Below are 21,558 nucleotides of genomic sequence, written 5' to 3' on the forward strand. Positions count from 1 at the left end.
GTGTTCGTCCTTGCAGCGTTCAGCCGAGCCCCGGTGCCCATGGCTGTGGTCCGACGGGAGCTGTCCTGCGAGAGCTACCCCATCGAGCTTCGCTGCCCGGGAACGGACGTCATCATGATCGAAAGTGCCAACTACGGGAGGACTGACGATAAAATCTGCGACTCCGATCCTGCTCAGATGGAGAATATCCGCTGTTATCTGCCAGATGCCTATAAGATTATGACTCAAAGGTAGAGTACTTAATATTCCTTGTTTGCTGACTGTTGGTTCTTTTTTCTTTGTCCTTTTTTAAATCTGGTATGTACACACTGGTTTTTGTGTGTTTGCATGAGAAAACACAGGTACTGGTATATGTGCGTACAGAATTACAGCTATAATCACTAAACTGCATTTACCAGAGTGGGTTAGGATCACGCAGTATAAATAACATTTGCAGTAAGTACTACTAATAAGCCATCTTGATACCTGCTGGGTCTCAATTTTACCTTTGAAATACCAAAATATCCCGGCTCTTAATACATAAACAAAGCCTTTCTCTAACGCCCCTTCTTTTTCTTTTTGTGCTGCGTTCCTGCAGATGGCCAGTAATCTGCTCTAAGCGATGAACGCTCTGTGTTCAAAATGACACTTTTATGTTTCAGAATACAAAGAAAAATCTCAGTCGCGCCTCTCTCTACCAGGCTCATTAGTTTTAGAGGGATCTAAATTCCCCATGAAGAACCCATTCAGGAATATGTTTTTTGCAGAAGACTTTCCATTATTAGCATTTCTGTATAATAGCTAGTGCTGTTAAGTGCCGTTACTGCGTGGGGGAACGGTAACTGAGATGCACTCTGTGTAGACAGGCTCCTGGATTGCAGCGCTGGGGCCTAAAGGTTTATTCCAACCTATAGATATGCTACCTATGGAAAGCCTTTAATTACTGCTGAATTTTTCAGGGTATTTTCTGGTGTAGGAAGCGGCACGGGGAGGATTAGTAAGTCCTAGTTCTTAGCATTTAATCACGTCCAGCGTGTTGCTCTTATTATGCACGTATGTTTTCATGGTTTCACCTATATTTGACATGCGAAAGTCTGGTTTTCGAGTTCGGTTCGGTATTGCTCCACGTCAAGGATTTGGATGTCAAAACTCTGGGAGGTCTCCTAACAAATGTCCCTGGTGCTGCCCCTGTGGCCCCTGTAAGCCTATTTGACTTTTTTCGGTTGAACCTCTCCGCGTAGCTCTTTGAAGGCCCATTGGCATGACTGTAGGTTACGTTTTCCAAACTCTTCCGTGGATTCAGCATGGGTTTAGTGGAATTACTGCAGTTCTCCTGTTGAGGTTGTTAGTGGCTTTGAGCAGAGAGCCTCCATCCTCTGCATGTTGGCGGAGGAAAACCGTGTCATCCCCTTCATGGGTGGTGGTTACAGAGTGCAAAGTGGTCATATTTTTATACACGCACCTGATAGCGTCCTCCAGGCGCCAGCCTCTTAACCGAATGCTCTGCAATCTGCTTAGCAGGGAGGCACATCTTTGGGGCAAAGCGGCCGTTTTCGCGCTCGGGCGGAAGGCGGAGGGCAAAATTCCCTGCAAGGGAAATGCAAATCCCTGCCGGCTGAATAGTTGTAGCGGTGGGACCTTGCCCGCTGCTATTTGTCAGCGAGGAGGCTCAGGAAAGGATGGTTGCTCTCTCTATGTAAACCATTCAGTGGTTGCAATAAGTCTTGGTGAAGAAGAGTGCAATCATGCTATTAATTAGGTACTTCTGAGTTTCTTGAGAATAAATACGGCCTGGTTCTAGTGAGAAGGCAGGTTAAAAAAGGGGAAAACACTCTGCTTTGCATTTTTATGTCATTCTCTTTTAATCTCCATTAATTCGAAGAGTTGAGACAGTATAAAAATAAAACCATTAAAATGCAATATGTTCCTAAGGTGCAAACCAGTCTGCCAGTTCACAGCTCAGAATAGGTGTTTTAGCTGAAAAAAAGGTGGTTTAAAAGCCAAATCCGGACAGCCTGGTAGTTGTGGCACTGGCTAGGCCGCTTTCCGAAAGCCTCTACCTGCAAAATTAAGGATTTCGTCAGGATCTGTGGCGGTTTTGCAGATGAATGCAGGTTTAAATGCAGCGAGCTTGGCTTTGCTAATGCTACGGCGAACTACTGGGAGCTAAAGATCCTTGTGCCGGGTTTATGGCAGATACGAGCGATTGCTCCAACCCCGCCACCAGAAAATGAGCCAGCCTGTTCCTTTCTTCCGCGTGCTTGCGTGAATTAACCTTGTGGCCGAGTACGTGGGGTTATTTTGCAAGGGAAAAGTGTAAATCTGCTGGCACATTTGCAGAGCCCCCCCCCCCCCCAGCAGCCCTCGCTCCAAGCGGCGCGCCGAAAATCTCCAACGTCTTCAGAGTGTTGCTCCATGTAAAGAAAGTTTAAACAGCTTGCAGGGAGCTATTTTATAGGAAATTAAAGCTGTGGCCCGTTTTGTTTTTAAACTTGCCAGCTCTTCCTCCCGGCATTAGAGGAGCAGCTGCCCATAAAAGCTCAGAAAATGCCTCGTGAACTGAAATTTTTTTTTCTCTGAAACAATTAGAGGAAAAAATGTATTTCGTAGCCTGTTTGCTTTGGAGAAATGGCTTTCTGAGGGCTGTAACAAACAACTAAATTCTAAGCGTGCCCGCTGTAAGCTGTCGCTGTGCCATGGGAGACTCTGCTGCCTCCTCCCTTGAGCTCCCGTGCCGCAACATTAACGTGTCGCCCGTTCAAGCAGCCGGGGTCCTCTATAAACAACAGGAAAAAGCAGCCTCGCATTCCCAGAAGAATTGCCGTTGTTTTCCTCGTGTTAACGCTGCCGTTTAGTCTATTAAAGAGCACCCTAACAACGAAAAAATAAGAAGTACATGGCTCTCGGCGCGCTCTCTCGAATTTTGGGTGGATGCTTCCCACCTGGCTAAAACGACACATTTAAGGCTCCAGCTCCGACAAGGGGATGAAACGTTTATTTGGCTCCCTCTTGACTCAGCCGAGACCTCGAATGAAAACCGGTCAGTGTGGTGAAGAGCACAAGAGTGCTTCCAGTTGCTGGACTCCCGCTGTCTTGAACCGAAGCGTTTGGTGTCATCAAAGAGCCTCATCCAAGGAGCACTTGCAGCTCGCCTGGAAGTCGGCGGGGTGGTGGCGGTAGGTTCTGCCCTTTGCACAGAACGGGTGGAAAGAAGGACGTTTTTATGAGCCAACTTGCGTTACGTAACAAGGCTTGCTCATCTTCTCAAGGGCTACGTTGCGTTAATGTCTCTGGTTGATGGCCTGAGAAACACAGGAGTCCAAAACAAGTCGTTATTGCTGTAATAATATTGCATTTTGTAGCATCCTGCTATTGATGCTTTTGGCAGCTGTGATTTTTCAAGACGCTGCTCAAATGCCAATGATCTACTCCTGCGTTAGGAAATAAAGACGCTGGATTATCTGTATTTTCAGGTGGGATGATTGACACATTGTCAGGCTGATAGTTCATAAAGCAGTCACTGGTTTGGATCATCTCAGTTTGGGGCTGCTCTGGTAGAGGCCCTTTTTATGCGAAGTAGGTCGTTCTGGTGCGCAGAGGGACTACGCGCAGGACACGGGGCATCATGCAGATCTGGAGCTCTGCCTTGTGCCATGCTTGCAAGGCCGCGCTTCCAGCAGGACCGGCTGAGTAGGCTTCAGCTGAAACGCAGCCCGGTTGCGTCAGGCTCTCCAAAATTAATGGCGTATTTCTCAGAAAACAGCACCTTGCTCAGACGTCGTCCTCACCTCTGACTCAGATAGCGAACGTCCCCTTGGATAGGAACCCCTGCGCCTTCTTCCCCTGCCTCCTGAGTAACGTTTGGTGAAGACTGCCAAGACACTACTCATTTTTCTAAATTTGCCATCACACAGATGGCATGGGAAGCGCGTTTCTGAAGAGCTGAGATGTTGCAATGGGGAAGCTGAGCTTTTCTCTTTCTGGAAAGCATGAGTCTGGCGCTTTGAGACTGCCACGTGAAAAGCATCATCAGTGTGGAAAAATACTAATGTTTCATTTTAAGTAGTAGTTTTTGTAACCCGTAGAAATGACTGGAGAATACTGAAGCTCATGTTCCATGTGTTCTGATTTTTTTTTTCTTTTTTTTTAAGGCTTGAAAACAGACCTTACCACTTGCTTAAGCAGCCTGTTTTCTTGCTTTGCAGAAAGATACATTCAAACGAAGCAAAGTCGACTAATCTGATATGCACCTTGACCCTGGGACAAGGGCATGCGTGGTATTACTACGGGGAAAAAAAATAAATAAAAAAAGTGCTACTGGAACAGTGTGCACTGAACTGTTGAATCACTCTGGGGAAAAAAAAAATTGCTACTTCCCAGCTTGTACGCTCTTAATTTATCCTACCCTTTCCTTTCCCGAAAATGCTGTCAGACCAAGCGGGAGTAAATTCTGAAAACGGCAGTCCCCTGGAATTGCCCTGGTACCCTGGTAAATCAGGGCTTGTCAGTCGAAGCCTCGCGACGGATTGCGGCTGCCACGGTAACAGATGGGGAGAAGGTAGCGCTTTCTGGGGTAATTAGGTTCCCAACCGTGGAAGGCTCCGTAGATCAAAAATAGTGCTTTAGGCTTCCCCGGATACCAATTGGTAGCCATGGCCAGCTATAAAACACAGCACTTAAAAGAGAGAAATAAGCTAGACTGAAAAATAGGCAGTTGTTCTGTGCACTGCGTTTTGATTGCTGCTGACGCGCGACTCCCGTTTGGGAGCTAGCAAAGGTGTGGGTGACTGGCAATCGCCGTGGCCCAAAGGAGAGGCCTCGTGGCCTCCTCGAGCAGTGCAGCCTGGCGGAGGAAGGTCCCTTGCCACCGGTTTGTGGTCTTCTGTAACGTGGGCCTCGCTAGCTGGCTGTACCCCAAGCCACCTAGGTGGTCGTGGTGGACCTATGCGTGGTACAGGCTGGTCTCGGTCAACGGTCCCCCAGAAGAAGGTCTTGCGTTGAGCTACTTCCGTTCAGCGCTGGCAATCTCCAGAGTTGTTTTTGTCTACAGAAACCAATCAGTTGCTTCCTAAAGGCAGCTGGAAAAATTCATCACTGCTGTTTTCTAAGACTGTCTCGGTCTTAGCTGACAAAGAGAAGACATGGGATAATCTCTAGGATAAGTCATGTCTTGAAGTGGCCTGAAAGCTGCTGAACTCGTGCTGAAAGCCAGGCAGGGAAATCCCGGTTTATTGCTTCATCCGTTGCTTTGTGAGTGGGGAAGCGGCCGGCTCGGGGCTGCCCGAGGGAAGGGACTAGCTAACCCTTTGCAGCCTGCTGCGCGTAGCTTTTGCCGGTGGGAGAAGACCTACATGTTAGGTCCTTCTGTCATCTGTTTTACCGCCTGCTTGAGGCTTGCTGAGATCAGCAGCTCCTAATTTGTACCTGTGGAGGGACATTTCAGCAGAGATGGAGATGGTGCTGACAGCAGACTATGCCTGTCAAAACACGTGTACTGCATTTACTCTTACATTAATGGTAGGTGCATTGATGGGAGATGGGTGCAAGACCACGGAACGACCTTCCCATAACTGCTCTGTGGGAAGATGCTGCCCTAGGCCTTCAGGTACTGGTCTCTGCTGTTCCTGAAACATGTTTTGTACTATGAAAAGCATTATTTGAGATGCTCAAAAAAAAAAAAAAAAAAGGAGCACCTGCATCCTGACGATGGCCCCTCCTGTCCAGCGCCTCCATTGCAGAAGCCGTGAGCGTCGAGTAGCTTCTCCTCTGTCTGCCCAAACGTGACGGCCATCGCAGTGCTTGTTCTTCAGGTGCTTGGTCTTCCTCATCAGGATTAAATCGATGTAGAGCATGGTATGATGGTCTGCAAGGTTTATTGGGGCCAAACTGACTTACGCTGTCTTAAAATAACAAAGAAATAATTCGGTCCGACTAGGAAAATACATACGTGCTCCTTCTCCGTTTAGTCTGCTGGCTAGAAATAACGGCTAAAATGCTGTGAGGTAAGGTGACTTTCAAGTAATGCATTTATATCAGTTTCTTTGCCTTTTTTGTACAAAAGAGCTCAGTTAGTGTATGCCTGAGGTCAAAACCGGGTTTATACACAGGGGATTGCCTATTCTCCAGGATATTTCAAAGCTTTCATTCAGGAGACTTTTGCCTGCATCATTTGTGGAGCGTTTGTAGCTTGAACCGTGTATTCTACTCTAAAATGTGTAAAAGCAGTATGGGCTTATCCTGCACCACCCCAGCGTGCAGAGTGCGTGCATGGGATTTCGGTGCTGCTCTGCAGGGCTGGGAACGTAGCCGTTCCTCGCCTCTGCACGCTTGCAGCTCGGGATCCGCAGCGTGGCGTTGCATTTTCTGCTATCGCTCTACTGGTTTTGCACCCTGAGCCTCTTTGCCAAGAGTTTCCAGGCGCTACGTGGGGACGAGACCCAAGCGGGCAAAGATGGGTGTTAACCGCAAATAATCCACTAACCGGTAGCAAAATATGAACCGGCGCAGGCAGTGTTGCTGGATCATCAGTTCAAGGTGGTCCTGTAATTTAGCTATGGGTTTTGTTAGCGGGATGAACTGAAGTTTATTTCAATCTCTGGGGAAAAGAAGGCACAGAAGGTTTTTATCGTAAGCAGTGACCCAAGAAAAGGTTTTGCTGCTGTTATGATTCGGGAGAAGGGTTTTATATATGCCTTGCTGCATCTGTGATGTAAAAAAAGAAAAAGAAAAAAAAAGGGGCAGGATATGGGATTTATGATTAGAGCCATCTTCTATGCATTATGCATAGGATAATACATTGGTGTCAGTTATATACAGTGGAAACCTTAATTCAGTTGGAGTCCTGCTGACATCGTAAACTGGGAGACAGCGAGTAGTTTATGGGCAGCGGTAGAGCCTCCGGACTGAGTTATGGCCCCAGCGTTCAGTCCGTTAGAGTGTCGCAATTCGTAGCAGGCAGTATATTACGCGCTTTTACCCAAAGCAGAGCGGTGACAAAGAAGGGAAAGGAAAAACTTCATTGCCGCGACGGCGCCAGGGATGGGAGGCGGACGTACGGGCCAGGGGAACGTGCCGAAGGGCAAAACCGGTGCGGGGCGAGGGGGGATTTGGAGCTGGCAAGCAGCAGAGGTGGATATTCTTGATGTCCATATAGATGCTCAAGCCCTTTCTGAATCTCATTAAGTCGCTGGTCTTGTTGACTTCCAGGAGCTGCGAGTCCAGCAGGATAATAGCTTATTGTGTGAGAAAGGATTGCTTTTGGTCAGGTTTTAATTTCGTTGCCGTCCCACTCATCTCCTATCCTCAGACAGTGAAGACAGAGGCATCCACGCTACCTTTTCGATTTCCGTTCATTAGCCTTCATGCATTTGTCATACTGCTTCTAATTTATCTGCTCTCCAAGGGAGAAAGTTATGATCTTTCAAGTATTTCTTCATAGGGGAGTTATTCTGACTTTTTCTTTTCTTTTCTTTTCTTTTTTTTTTTTTTTTTACAAGTGTGTGAAGGTTCTCACTGTTCTTCCCTGAATGCCCTTTAATTTTGCATTGCCGTGTTTGAGATGAGCTGAGCTGTTCCGTACACAGCGTTCTGGTTCAGGCTGCATCATCTGCCTGTATAAAGACAATGTTATTTCTTTATTAGTATTTACTCTTTTTTCTTTTTCCTGTGAAATATAACTTTAATGCTGAAGGTTTATTGTTGTCGTTGTTTTAAAGCAAAATCCAAAGTACAGAAGAGGAGGAAGAGAATTTTATGTTAGACTTGAGGTTTTAGGCCGTTTCTTTTTGGAAAGGGTGCTTCCCATCTTCCTTTCCCCAGGCGGCTTTGCATTAAACAGAATGTCCCATTTGACTCAAGTCAAATGGGTCATGGTTTGCGGTAGCACACAGCAATAATTATATCCCTCCCCCAAATGCCTGATCCTATTCCTAATAAATTATCAGCTCCTTTGGCCACTTGGTAGAGCATGGACCACTTCAACGGTTCCATGGGTGCCCGGCTAGCGTTTTCTTTTTCTCATTTTATTTATAATGGATGGAAAACTTTGGCTGTCGATGCAGGTACTAGCAAACGTGTGAAGTGAAATGTAAAGCAGCCGTTGGGCTGCAGGGAGCAAGGTTAGTGGTGGGAAGATGCATGCTCCTTGCAGGTGTCCTGGGTCCAAACGATGCACATGGAAGCGCCGTGCTCTGGTCGGGGATGTTGGTGCACAGGTGGGTGCTCTCAGGTTAGTACCTGAACAGTCTTCCCACAGGGAGTGGAGAGATGGCTGTACAAAAGCAGGTGAGGGATTTTGCACTGTTGAGGTTTTTTGGGGTTGTGTAGGGTTTTTTTTGTTTTTGTTTTTGTTTTTTGGAGGGGAGCAGGGATTCTTTAGGATCCCTCAAAACTCCACCTCTGTTAGAAGTGCTCCTTGGCAACCTTTCGAATAACTGGCCTGGCTGCAGGCGTCTGAACACAGGCACCTAATATCTGAGACACCATAAAAGGAGGAGGAGGAGGAGGAGGAGGGAAAAAAAACGAAAAAACCCAACTACAAACACACAGAGAGAATATAGGTCACCTTCAATGCAGTGGATTAGGCTGCGCTCTGGAAAATCAATTTTGGTTGATTAGTTGCACTTGTAGCTAGATGTAAAGAGTTAAAGGCAGGCTCCCAACAATGCAGGCTAATGCCTGTCGTGTCAGGCTGAGATCCAGAAAACGCTTCGGTGCCGGTGTAACGCTGCGTGCGAGAAGAGCTGTTTGAAGTCAGCGCAGAGCTCTGAGCCTTGCAGGAGATAGCCACAAGCTTAGTTTTCATGGCCTGGATTGCATCCAAGTGGAGAAGGCATCTGGTGGGTCACCTCATGGAGTGTCTCCGGCGATGGACGCACTTGCTGGTGTGCCAGCCCAAGGTGGATTGCATCCGACCATCACCACTGCCCCATTTCTCGTTACGGTGGTCCATCATGCCTGGAGGCGGCCGAGGTGGAGTCCAAGTTGCAATCGCTGTTCAATTATTTAAAGACCAAAAGTGCTCTTTAAAGAGTGCGTCTTTGAAGGGAGGGGGAAGAAGAGGATGAAGAATTTTCTTTATAGTGCTTAAAAGGGATATCGGTGAATCAGATTCCAGATTTAGTAATGTCGACTGGCACAGAGTCCCCCCAAAGGTGTCTGTGGTCAGCGGCTTTCAGGTGGGAACAGAAACCTCCTATACTTGAAGGATCCCTTTAGGAAGACCCAAGTATTTGGATTGAGAAGAGATGAAGTAAATTCCTGTACGTCTTAAGAGTCTTTCTCTGAAGATGAAATTTTGAGAGTTAGGACACTTAAAAGCGCCTGTCACAGCCAGAAGCCTGATTTCCCACTGAACTGGCACAAGTCCAGGCTTCCTGGTGTCCAAAGATTTCTTTTGGAAATGGAAGTTCACTCGTAAGTGGCTCTAGTGCATTTAATATTTTGCTCGTGATCTAATTTGGATCATGAGCATACCAATTTGGAAACTGCCTGCCTCGCATCAAGCTCGGAGTTTGGTGGTGGGTTTTTTTTTCCTTTTTTTTTTTTAAGCTCATATGATTTAATAAGATTAACTTGCTGCAGTTCTGATCCGGTTGTCAGAGAAAGCTCGTTCGAATTAAGAACCCATCAGAGGGGAAGTAGCCTCGAGCGTAAAGCAGGAACGAGGTGGTGCCAAAAATCAGGACTCCTGGAGGCTCTCTCGTCTCACCCTTCAGTGAGAGGAGAAACTTTCGGCTGCCAAATTAACGCACTCGGGGATGAGAAGCATAATTAAGGGATTAAAAAACAAATATCCCCCTTTGCAGCTGTCATCTTTGGAGATGTACGCAGATAGGCACACATAAAAACTATTATATAGTGCAAACATCTTAATTTTCGAGGCTCCAAAATATGTGTAGGAGCTGAATACTTTCTACATGTCTGCTTGAATTATCAGGAATAATTTACAAAGTGGAGCATGGCCACTAAAATGAATGAATAAATAAGTGAGCTTATGGAGTATTCCTGCCAAATTGGTTTTGGGGCTCTTCTGCATAAAATAATTAATTTGCATTTCTTAATCATGTTAGTTTCTTCCAGTGTTTCCTTGCATTTCAGCAGCTGAGCATCTCCACCATGAATTTAATTTCCTTCAGCGGTGATATGGGAAATCCTGATTGTGTAGCCTCTTTTGACCCAAGGTTACATCTTAATCCCGTGGTCCTAGGGGGACCCTCTCCAGTTGGGCAAGTGCAGTGAGATTTTTCCAACGTGTAACGTATTGATAACATGTATATGGAATTAGGGCCCTTCCAGTACTTATCTGAATTCTGAGCTTGCTGGGCACTTGTTTTGTTCTTTCATGAAGCAAATTCTCAGCAGAGTTCCCGTGCATAATTTCTTTCCGCTATTTCTGCAGGAATAAGGCAGCTGTGGAAGAGGAATGCGAAATGAAGAGCCCGTCGCTTTTGAATAAGGCAAATTTTTCTAAGGCTGTTAGAGAGGGGAGGAGATCCATAGGACAGGTAGGACTTTGGTCGCAGGCTAGCGTTGCTCGGCCAGAACAGAAACAAAGTGGCATCGTTAGGGGCAGCGCGAATTCGAAGTCCAAGGCGGTGGTAGGTGCCAGTGGGGTCTGAGGAAGCTGGCTCCATAACGTGCAGAAGGATTTAGGCTGCTGCTTCTAGCTGCTGAAATTCATCCAGCTTCTCCCGGCTCTTCCTTACGGTGTTACGATTGGGCAGTGGAGAATCTCTGCATCTGCAATCCGTATCGTGGTGGGTGCATCGTGTCTTGCTGCTGATTTTGTGCGACCGCAGAGAGGAGGAAGAAGGGAGGAGGAGAAGTGCAGGGCAGTAGGGAGAATGGCGAACATTTTAAGAGTGAGACCTTAATTCGAGAAATTGGCTTTTTTCATCATGTGGTAAATTCATTAGTCATGTACAGCGAAGAAGTTGATTTATGACTGTAACTATATTGAATTGATGAACGCAGCTACTTGAAATTTAGTGGCCAAAATTAAGGCCTCTCCAGGCATTAATAGATTAGACCGCTTAAAACAATTTAATTATTTATCCTGTACAAATGGGATAGGATATTTCTGGAGTGATGCATGCATTACTTCAGACATATATTCGTATACACGGGATTGAAGCTCTGTTTGCAGATCCGACTAATGGAGGGGAAAGGATGGGAAGAACCATTGCCGAGACTTAAGAATTTCCTTGCTCTTTACAGTTTGGGGGTCTTCCTAAAAATAATAATAATATCAGTCTGGTTTGAGCTAGTGTTTTTCCTGTGCTTTCCATAAATCCTATCAGCTTCTATTCGTAAGAGAGTTAAAGAAGCAAAAAAGGAGGCTATTAATAGCACTATATGTCTGCGTTTGAACATAGTATTATGCATAGGTACTGCTATTTTTATTGCAGTAGTATGCAGATAGCTGATGTCCCATCAGGATAGGCTCTGCATAAGCATAGCTCCCCACCTGGAGACGTTATAACATCAGTGGATTTTTTTTTGCAAGTGATCGTGTCACGCAGTCGTATCATCTCCAGAAGGAAGTGACTGTGCTCTAAGTGGCTCGTCCTGAAGTGCTATCCTATCCAGAAAGAGAAGGAAATAATTAAGACGACATGAATTATGTAGAGCAGACTTGAATAAAGAGTGACAGAAGGGCTGGCTTTGACAGCTGGATGTTAAATGAAATTTGCTTCTGTTGTTATAGATGCATAGACTGTTTTTAAATGTATAATTTATTTAGATTTATTTAAAGGGTAGAGGAAAGAAACAAAAAATCCCTGATGCGGAGAATTGAAATAATGAGTTGTTATACGCACATAAATAGTCATTACAAAATATTTTATTGGTCTATTTTTGCTTTGGTTATAAGGGCATTTTAAGACTCCTTGAGCCTGCGTTTTACATGCAGGCCAACCCACGTTGCATTTTACCCAGCACTCTCTTCCTGCGTGCTTAATTGAGTTAATAACTGCAATAAGCAGGTCCTTCTGGCTTCTCCAGCTCTGTTCTGGGGGCACAACGAATTTCTCATGTTTTCCGAAGGAGGATTTATCCTGAGTGGCTGTATCTCACACTGTTTTATTACTTAAGCCTTTCAGGAGGCCAAAGCTGTCGGTAAGGGAAAGCTTTCTAGTCGAAGCTGCGGGAGCTTTAGCTATGATGGCGAAACATCTACAAACAAATACTTAAGTTACATTATAATTGGAAGAGGGGGAGCGTGGGAGGGGGGAAAGGGCCGTTTTGGAAGAGAGCCTCCAGATGCTGGCTGGGATAAAATCGATCCTCTGGTGAAGACCACGTAGTGCACCATGAACGTCTAGCACATTGCGGACCAAGTTTTTTAGGCAGTGAAAGGTGGAATGATTTCCTTTGGGGTTGGTTAGACTGAGTCATGTCAGAACTAATCTGCTGTTTGCTCAAGACTTTTCCCACTTTACAGTGCATTCAAACGCATGCTATCACTATAAATTTTAGCCTTTCTAAAGAAATGATTTTTTTCCAAATCCAGAGTATTCAGGAGCCCTACTGGCTTTATGAAAACAGAAATTTAGGGCTTGTCAATTTGTACGTGATCCCTGGTTAATCTCGAGCAGCCCTGAGGACCCAAGTAGTCCTGAAGCAGGCAAAATCTGGAAAAATGTGCTGTCAGGGCAAATTCTCCTTTCCCTCCTCACTGATCCCTGCTGTCACCGATTTAGTAGGTTTGGCGGGTTATAATGTTGTGTATGTTATTTTCCATTCTGCTTTTTGGCATCCTAACACTGTGTTAGATCTCTTGGATACCCTTGGGCAAGTGGCAGAGCTTTCTATTGTCCCGATGGGCAGCCTTGCCAGCACCACGCTGTTGCCTTTCTCCATGTGGGCAGCTTCGAGTTTTTGTAAGGCTTAAATTCTGGTTTGATGCCAAGATATCTCCTTTGCTGCCTGTGCATGGCATTTATGTTTCTGTGCGTTGCTTGTATCGAAGGCCGTTAATTTGTCACTCCAGTCATGAAAATCATAAAATGCATGGTTTGCTCCCGGGCAGTCTATTGCCTTATGTTTTGTGGCAACACTTATGGAGAACTCCAAACTAAGCCTCTTAAACTTTCATATTTCTTGTGTCTAATCTCAGCGTGGCACCCTAAGTTGCTCTGGCGCAGCGCAATTTGCAGCGTGGTGGGTGCACAGGCAGAAAGGGTGGCATGGCGAGAAGGTCTGATGGCTTCTCCCCTGCAGACCCACCACTGGCAAGTTCAGCAGCAAGGAAGGAGGGGAACTTCCCAAACTCTCTGCTCCTCATCCCGATTCCACCAAGAAACCTGCTGTATGGATTGCTGGGATAGTTCCCAGTCTCTTAGGAGAGCTGCCCTGGATAGCCATTTGCAACTCTGACTGCCAATAACCTTCCATTTCTGTTCAATTTTCTACTTACCAGTTGTTTGATGTGAAAATGGGTGCTAGATATTAATTTTAGCATTAATTTGTATGGGATAGGTTACTTGGGAACAGTAAGTAAAATTCTGTTTCCAGGAAATATTAGAAAATTGGGTGTCTGTGACATTCTTGTGGATGAAAATACATGGTTACATCAATAGATGCCAAAAAACATACTGGATGATCTGTAAAGCTCCCACAGTATCCTTTCTGTTACCATTAGAACGGTAATGGGAAGGATGAATAACCTCTCTGTTAGTAGATTTTAATTTTAATTGAACGTTGTTATTCTGTATGTTGTTTAATACGCACCTTTTGCACACAAAGGTTTGCATCCATGTCTTAGCTCTTTCACCCAACGGGTACTTCTGCCTCTTAGAGAATTGAGACTGAAACAAGCCTTGGAGCTAATGGGACCACCTTTGGGAGGGATGTGCCTGAAGACCTGGTGGAGGACTGGATGATCTTGCACAGTGCTGGATGGCTTTTCACTAGTGTCGCGTGTGACGTGCCGCGTGCTAGCAAATCAAGTGCGGAGTGGCAGGTGAGCAAGGCATGCGATGGGTGCAACCTGGAGGCAGGCAGACTTGGTCTGTGATACGAGGGATGGAGATCTGCATGATAGTTGAGAGATCTGGAAAGGGAAGTGTTTCAGAAAGGAGCCTGGAGAGAGGATCTGAGGAAGGAGGAGAAATCTGGGCAAAGGCAGAAGTTCCCGTCGAGCAGAGGAGCTCGTTGGAGTGGATGCGCACCTTGGTGTGGATGAGTTGGACATCTATAACTCGGCGGTCATCAACGTCCTCTGGGCCAGGGAAGAAAACGGAGGCCTCCCCTTAGTTCCTTCGCATCAGAAATTGAATTGTGCCCACAGGGGAGATGAGATTTCGTCCTCTCAGAGACCCTCCACGTTGGTGAGGCAGAGCCGGTGGGGCGGCTTTACAGGCCGTCGGATGACTTCACCGGGCATTCGTTATCCCTGCCCGCTGCCTTGTCAGACCTTCCTCTTCCCTCTGCCTTTCCATTTGGCCGATTAAATGCTGTAAATTCTAGGAGGAGGGGCCGAGTATTAAATTTCTCGGACGCGTCCGCGTGTCTCACCGTGAAGCTGCTTCCACGGTGTTAACAGTATTTGATTCATACTGAAGGAAAATTGATGACCTGCATCCTCCTTGCGTAGCAGCTTTGTTGTTAACATCTCTCATTCTCAGTCACCACCGCCCCCCCCTTTTTTTTTTAATGCCTTCCCATTCGATCTATCAAGCCGCGCTTTCAGCAGTCAGAGGCCAGAAGATGGCTTTTGTTCTTGAGGGCGATATTCTGCATCATTCTATCTAGATGCAGAACTTCTAACTGTGGCCAGAAAAGCCGATGGAAGTGGAAGGTGCCGCGTGGGAACCCTAGCTTAGCCCCGTCTCCCAAGTGCCGTTATTGGCGAGCTGCAAGCCAAGGTGCCAACACGCCGTTCCCGGTGAAAGGAAGCTCGCTCGAGGAGCCGTGGGGAAAATAACTTTTCCCATCGCATCAGCGTTCAACACAGAGCCACGTGGGGTCAGCCCTGGTGCGCGGGGAGGCTGCTTTGAAGTGTCTGGTGCAGAGGCCGTGGAAGGATTATGGATTTTGAAGGATAGGGAATATCAAGGGAGTCAATAGATTAGAGAAAAAAGGCAATTAAAATTGGACGGGAAGCATCAACTTGAGTTGAAGTGACCTCCTGCTTCACCGAGGACAGAATTGCGGGTGGGTTTTACTGTCTGAGTGAGCTCACTGTTTGCGGACAGGCTGTTCTCACTGTTGGTAATAATTATATTTCATTCATGCTGCTAATAGTAATTCTGACTCCTTGTTATTGCTTAACACAACTAGCACTAATTCCCTGCTAGCGCAGACCCGGTATCAGTGTGACCTGATTTAGGAAAATGCAGAAGTAATTAAAGATCCAGTTAGCTGTGCAATGAAACCCCACTTAAAATTAAGTGCATGCTTAAGAAGCGTCTGGAAGACAGGCTTGTTTGCTCTTGTTTTTTTAAATGAGGCTGAGTAGGTGAATAACGCGACCGAAAACAACTTTATTTGCTCTGTGCCTCTAGTGACCATGCATCCAGTGTTTTGAGGAATTTGGCCGCTGCTATCCGTCATCGCCAGGTTGATGCAGGGTGCTGCGAGCTTGGGGTATGTGGTTTTGGTGTCTCTTGTATCAAGAAAGTAAGTGGGTATTAAAAATTGTGAGCTACAGCGTGGCCCATCTCACGTCTGCCTGGTCCGTCAAATTCTGCTTGTAGCTTCTTTGACAGAAAGGGGAAAAAAACAAATTGGCTACCATGACTGCAATAACTGGGAAATGGTCAAAAATTGGATTTGGTGGCTTGCCAGCTGGGATTTTTGGGGTGCCCTCCGTGGGGGTTTGCCTGGCTGCTTTGGGAACCTTGATTTCCTTCCTGTTTCTTACAGTTTTGGCTCAGGCAAAAGCGTTATCGTAATTGCTTTGAGGCACTGGTTTCAGTCAAGTTAATTGAAATCCCGAATGGTCTTCCAGGTGCACTTGACGTGACAGCTATCTTGAACCTGCACACTTACTGTTTTGGTAAGGTCTTAAATTGAGGTTAACTGGTGTTGAAGCTTGTTCCAGTTAGTGCGTTCCCTCCGTTTTGTTTTCCGATAGTAACGTTTTCGGTGTGAACTGAAGATTGAAGCGAGAAAAATCCCACGTGCAATATCGCCGCTGCGGCCGGTCGCTTCCTTGGAAGGTGCGTTCCAACTCCGACCCTCCCCGCTCCCAACGCCTGTTGTGCGTACGCGCGCCATTTCCTCCGGCTGTCGGGTACGTTGGGTTAGGAGAGAGCCGCTTACTGTAGCAATGAATTGTCTTTGCTGAATCCCTTTTTGCTCCGACGCGGCTTTGAATGGGAGTTTGCAGGCGCGATAGCTCGGGCAGGCAGCCAGCGCAGGAGGGATTTCTGTTTGCGTCTCTTTATTCCGGTGCCAAAGGAGGATTAGCTTGCGCTGAAAGCGGGGAGCGAGGTGAGCTGGAAACGCTTGACCTGGCCTCTCCTGCACGTTTCCTCATTACTTTTGAGCGTTGTGCAAGCCCTTCTTCGTGCGGGTGGGCACCAACTGGTTAAAAAGCTGGCAGACCTGCCAAAACTTTGCAAATCTCTTTACTAGCTTTATTAAACTAAGCTGAAAGCAACCCTGTGTATGGTTGTTGTTGTTTTTTTCCCCCCAGTAGGATTTTTTTTCCCCCCAACCCACACATGCGTGAATGCGTGCTTCTGGTGGACAGTGTGGGAGAGAGGTTTCGTCCTTCGTTAGTCCGTCTTTCCAGCTCCGGTCCGTCAGTACGGCCGACTCTGCGAGGCGTTCAAAGCGGCGTTGGGTGGCTTGTGACCGTGTTTGGGCGAGCGCTGCAAATTTGCTGTTACGTATCCGGTAATTTGCTCGACTGTAGCGGGAACGGGAAGATGGGAACGAGCCTTTGATCTCTGACATCGTGGTATCAGCAGGGGAGAAAATAAGAAACACTTTAGAGTCAAGATGTGTTAAATTAGTTGGAAAGTAAATTGACAGAGAGTTGGCAGCAAATACATGCTATGGAATTGCTAACCCTTTGAGTAAAGTGTGGGTATTTTCCAGCAATGGAAACTAATGTGCCCTGAAGCTTTTGTCTAAGAAAACTGGCTAGTAATAGCAGGAGCAAAGACTTAACGTTTCTATTCTATAGCCAAGAACTTTTTTGAGGTTGCCAATGCATTAAAAACATCTTAAGGAAACGAAGGAAGCTAATACGGCTGCAAGAAGCTCTTTGCGTGAATGTTTATAGTTAATCTGCGTTTCCTATTAATAGTCTACCAGAGCGTGTGTTTTGCCAAAACCTACCCAGGCCTTTCGCTCTGTGAGCTGGTTGGGCTTCTTAATTCCCTTCCCCGAGCTGCCTGGTAAGCAGAGGTGATGTGGTTCATTTAACAGCCAAAGCATTGCAAAACGTGGAGGCCGTCGAATGGACTAGCGCCGTAAGCGCTTGAAACCTTGATGAGGTTTTGACGCTCGTACGCCGAGTATAACCAACAAGCTACGCGGATTCGAAACCCAGGCAAAAACCCAAGGCGTTTCCACCTACCCCCGCTCGCGCTTTGGAGGAATGCATGCAGACTGCACCGTAAGATAAGTCAGTAAATTAGTTGCTGTATCCAGCGGTGACATTTCGGCAAGGCAAATGTGCATTTAAGGGCTTTTGAATGACTTGCTGGAAGTCTTGTGTGAGGCACGTACCTTCAAATCCCTTTGGAAAAGTCAGCTCTCCGGGCGGGGGCTATGCATGGTCTGAATAACCTGTGTGCCAGTGTATTTGCAGTGTGCAGCCCAATCTGTGCAAGTTTACAGATTTTTCCAAGGATTCCTCTGTTTTTAACGAGCTGTGACTCAATTATTGAACTGCGGACTTCCCATCGCTAAAACTGCGCGTGCCTAGGTTTCCCGATAGCCTCCCTGGGAGGCGGATATCCGAGTTACTTAAACGGGTGGCTCCTTGCAGCACAACTACTACAGTTGTTGATGATAAATATTAGACTCGGCTCGCAAACGCCACGAATATCTCATTTGTGTGCCTGCCCGCGCTGGGCTGTCCTCCGCGCAGAAGGCGGATGCTGCTGCTGTTACAAGCCGCAAGAAGGAGCTGCTTTGGGGTCATCCACTCTTGCAGGCAAGCGCTTGCAAACCGTTCGTGGGATCAGGACCATTGCTGGCTTCCGAGAGAGAAACTTTTTCCACTTTAATACTATCCTAGTTTTAGGCGGGGGCAGAGGAGCCCTAGAGCTGCTTTCTGAAGTTTCCGGTCCTAGCGATTTTGTTCTCACCTTCAGCAAGCTGCATGGATTTTCTCCTTAAACGCTAGCTGATGAGGGCGTGGGATGATTTGCACGTTTTGACTTTTAAAACTACACTTTTTGCACTTCAGATATTTTAAAATGTGTTTTTAGAGACTTGCATTTGTGCTCAAAAGTGTCAGGCCAGTGACCCTTCCCATTATATAGTGTTTTTTTCTTGAATGAATTTCATACTTTTAGGGGGATTAACTCATGATGTCTAAGCACCCACATTTGGCAGAATTATACCGCTAGCGATTGGCATAGCTTCTTCCTCCTGGAAACATGTTTCAGGTCAATTTTGTTTTCATTTCAGCCATTTGTTAATTTTTTTTATGTTATAATACTGAAATAATGGGCCACTTCCTATAGTCTCTTTTTTTTAATCCCAAACATTTCCTCCTTTTCCCTGTATTTCTTTGGTATGAAATATGATATAATGAAGAAATGAAGCATTATTATTATAATGAAGAAACAGCAGAGCAAACATAGTACGATAAAGAAAACATCATCATCTTACTGTTAAATAGGAATTGGAGCATGCATCCTTTCCTGCTTAGGAATTCCAAGTTTGGGGTGTTTCTCATGGTTTTGGTGTACTTTTTATGGCTGCCCGTGAAAATTGCCAAAAAGTGAGTAGCAGTAAAGGCTTTTTTTTTTTTTTTTTAAATAAAGCAGCTTTCCCTCTTTAAATACAAAAAATTGTAAAGCTTGAATTTTAATGCGGAGTTTCTTTTCTTATAAGACCCTCCTTTAAGCTATGGCAGACATTGGAAAAAACTCAATTATTTGCACAGATCCAAGGATGTTTGTCATGTCATGGTACTAATCTTAGTAAGCGTATGACTTCATATGTTTGAGACTTTAAATATCGTTGCGGTTTGTTTATTTTTGTTAAACTCTGCTAACTTTTAGTTGTATTCTTTCTCACCAAAACGTTCACGTGTTCCTCAGGTTAACTTTTGAGCATGGATTTTTTTTTGTTTGTTTTGATTTGTTTTGGTTTTTTTTTTTTGTTGTTGTTTTTTTTTGAGATTATGCACCTGAAATTTTACCTTTTATTGCAGCTCTGACTGTTGGTCTAATATAGGTTAGGAGAAGTAATAAAAGCCCGTGCCATGCTTTCATCCCTAGCCCTTTGCAGCTATGATCTCATTGCTACCACTAACCGGTGCTGGCATGAAACAGCTTTGCTTCCACGTGACAAGTGGACGGAGGGCAAGAGGAATGTGTTCGATTACAAGCACGTTTTTTAAGTATGCCAAAAGAGAGTTAGAATTCAGTTGACCATTATTATTTTTGTTTTTCTTTGAGCCTTCTTTAAGGGAAAGGGTATTTTTTTGCTTTGGTCTCTGAAAGCTTATCTCCTGATAGATATTATCTGCTGCCTTCTGGGGAGCTTGGAGTTGTAAACCTCCTGTCTGCCTAGAGAGGTCTTCAAAAGAAACATAACAAAGCAAAAATCCAGCAAAATATAACACCCAGCTTAATATGCAAAAGTTAAGCATTTCTGTTAAACTTGCGTATATCACATGAAATGTGCCTCACAGGACACGTACTATAAAAATTTTTAGACAATTAAATCGCAGGCAGTTATGATACCAAATTTGATGTATTGAGATCTTCCACGCCAGCAGCCTCGTGCTAATGAATGTAGTCTTTATTCTGAAATCTTCCTGCTAATTGGTGATGATATTAATTCATGTTTGTGCTGAAATTTGTGCATCGTGTTAGTTTGATCTGCTCAGCGCTGAAGAGCAACAGCACGGGCTCCTTGATGGAGTTGGTGATATTGCTTGGAGAAACTACAACTCATCGTAAGGTGCAAGAGCGCATTGTGCAGATGTCATGAGCGGTTAGAAGCTGCTTTGTTAAATATATCTGATGTGTTTTGGTATTATTTGACTTGATTCCCCCTGGGGGAAGTCCACTTTCAACGTGAGGCAATGTTTTTTGAGCCTCTGCTCCCGTTCTGCCCAGCTCGTTGCTCTGCACTTGGCTTCTGGGCTTCTCCCCACCGTTGGGAATGTCCAAGTCAAAGACCTTAATAACCTAACGTCCACTGTCAGGGAAAGCTTTATAGGCAGTTATGCTATTATTAATACTAGCTCCTTGTTGAATGTTTTTTTCCACCTGATGTCTAAGAGATGGTGGACTTCTGAGTGGATAAATACCCATTCTGGACAACGTTATATGCTCCACTTTATTGGTGGCAGTGATGTCACCTGTTTCACATGCTTCTGTTGCTTAGCAGTGCCCTTTTCTGCATTACTGGCATATTACTGGCCACACACCCATTTCTGATAGTTCCCAGAGTAAATCTATGTTCTGCATTTTTTGGATGGAGCCGCTCTGGTCACATCCAAACAAGCTGCCGTACAAGCTGCCAGGACTTGGCCCACTTTCCCTGGCCGCCTTTCGTAATGGCATGAGGGTTTTGGCACGCTGTGCTGTAGAGGCTAATTTCAGGCAGCGCTGTCTAAACACACTAGATTTCCCATCAATTATGCTGCTAAGTCTTTGATGGGCGCTGCCAATCTTTGGGTAAAGGCTTCCCAGTTCTTCATTTTGGACAGCCAAAGGAGAAGAGGAAAAGGCAAACTATTTTGCATAGAAGGTCCGAGATGGGGAGTGTATCAAAGTTTTCTTAGCTGACTTCTTCAGAGTTAAGAAATATATGATAAGCCTTGGTTATTGTACAATCCCTTTAGATGGTTTGCATAAGAAGTGTCCTGGTGTTGTGTTTGATTATAATTTAGCCAAGTAAATTTGGATTCAAGCGTGAGGGTGGTTTTCATGGACTGTATATTGGGGTTTGGGTTTTAACCAAAAAAAAGTATTTTTTTTAATAAGTGAAAATGTAGAAAGCCAGCATTAATAGGAATGCAGCCCGCTGAGGATTTCCTTACCTTGAATCCTTGAGCCAAGGTGCCTTTGCAGCAACGTTTCAGTGATACAGCGCGGGAGGCTTCCAGCTCCTTGTCCATGACTACTTGATTCTTACCTGCTAACGGCAAGCGCAGTTGTGCTCGAAAACAGGAGCTTAGCGTGTCACCGCACATACTGCTCTGTACTAATACGCACTAATTAAACTGTATCACTAGGAATGACATTTTATGCAGATAGGATTAACATCTGCACGTAAGGGCTGGAACCCTGTCCCTGTGAAAATCGTTACCTGTCTATGGATACCCGGTTATGGCACTTCGCTAAACACAGGTGACTCGTTCAAGGAAACCGGAAAAATAATTGGGGAAAATAAACCTGATTTCTTTTATCAAGGCTGTTCCATATTAGTCCT

The 21,558-nt window shown here is 45.5% G+C and overlaps 1 protein-coding gene across 4 annotated transcripts in view; it reads left to right on the forward strand.

Moving 5' to 3' along the window:
- ADGRL3 (adhesion G protein-coupled receptor L3) overlaps positions 1–21,558 on the forward strand; it is a 421,071-nt gene that overhangs the window by 197,827 nt on the left and 201,686 nt on the right. For all 4 annotated transcript variants that reach the window (XM_067297303.1, XM_067297300.1, XM_067297302.1 and 1 more), the window contains one exon: positions 17–230. In XM_067297303.1, coding sequence (XP_067153404.1) covers positions 17–230 — 214 coding nt within the window. The remainder of the gene's footprint in view (positions 1–16; positions 231–21,558) is intronic.

Source organism: Apteryx mantelli, chromosome 5 (genome assembly GCF_036417845.1).
Source record: "Apteryx mantelli isolate bAptMan1 chromosome 5, bAptMan1.hap1, whole genome shotgun sequence".
In the NCBI taxonomy this organism is placed as follows: Eukaryota; Metazoa; Chordata; class Aves; order Apterygiformes; family Apterygidae; genus Apteryx; species Apteryx mantelli.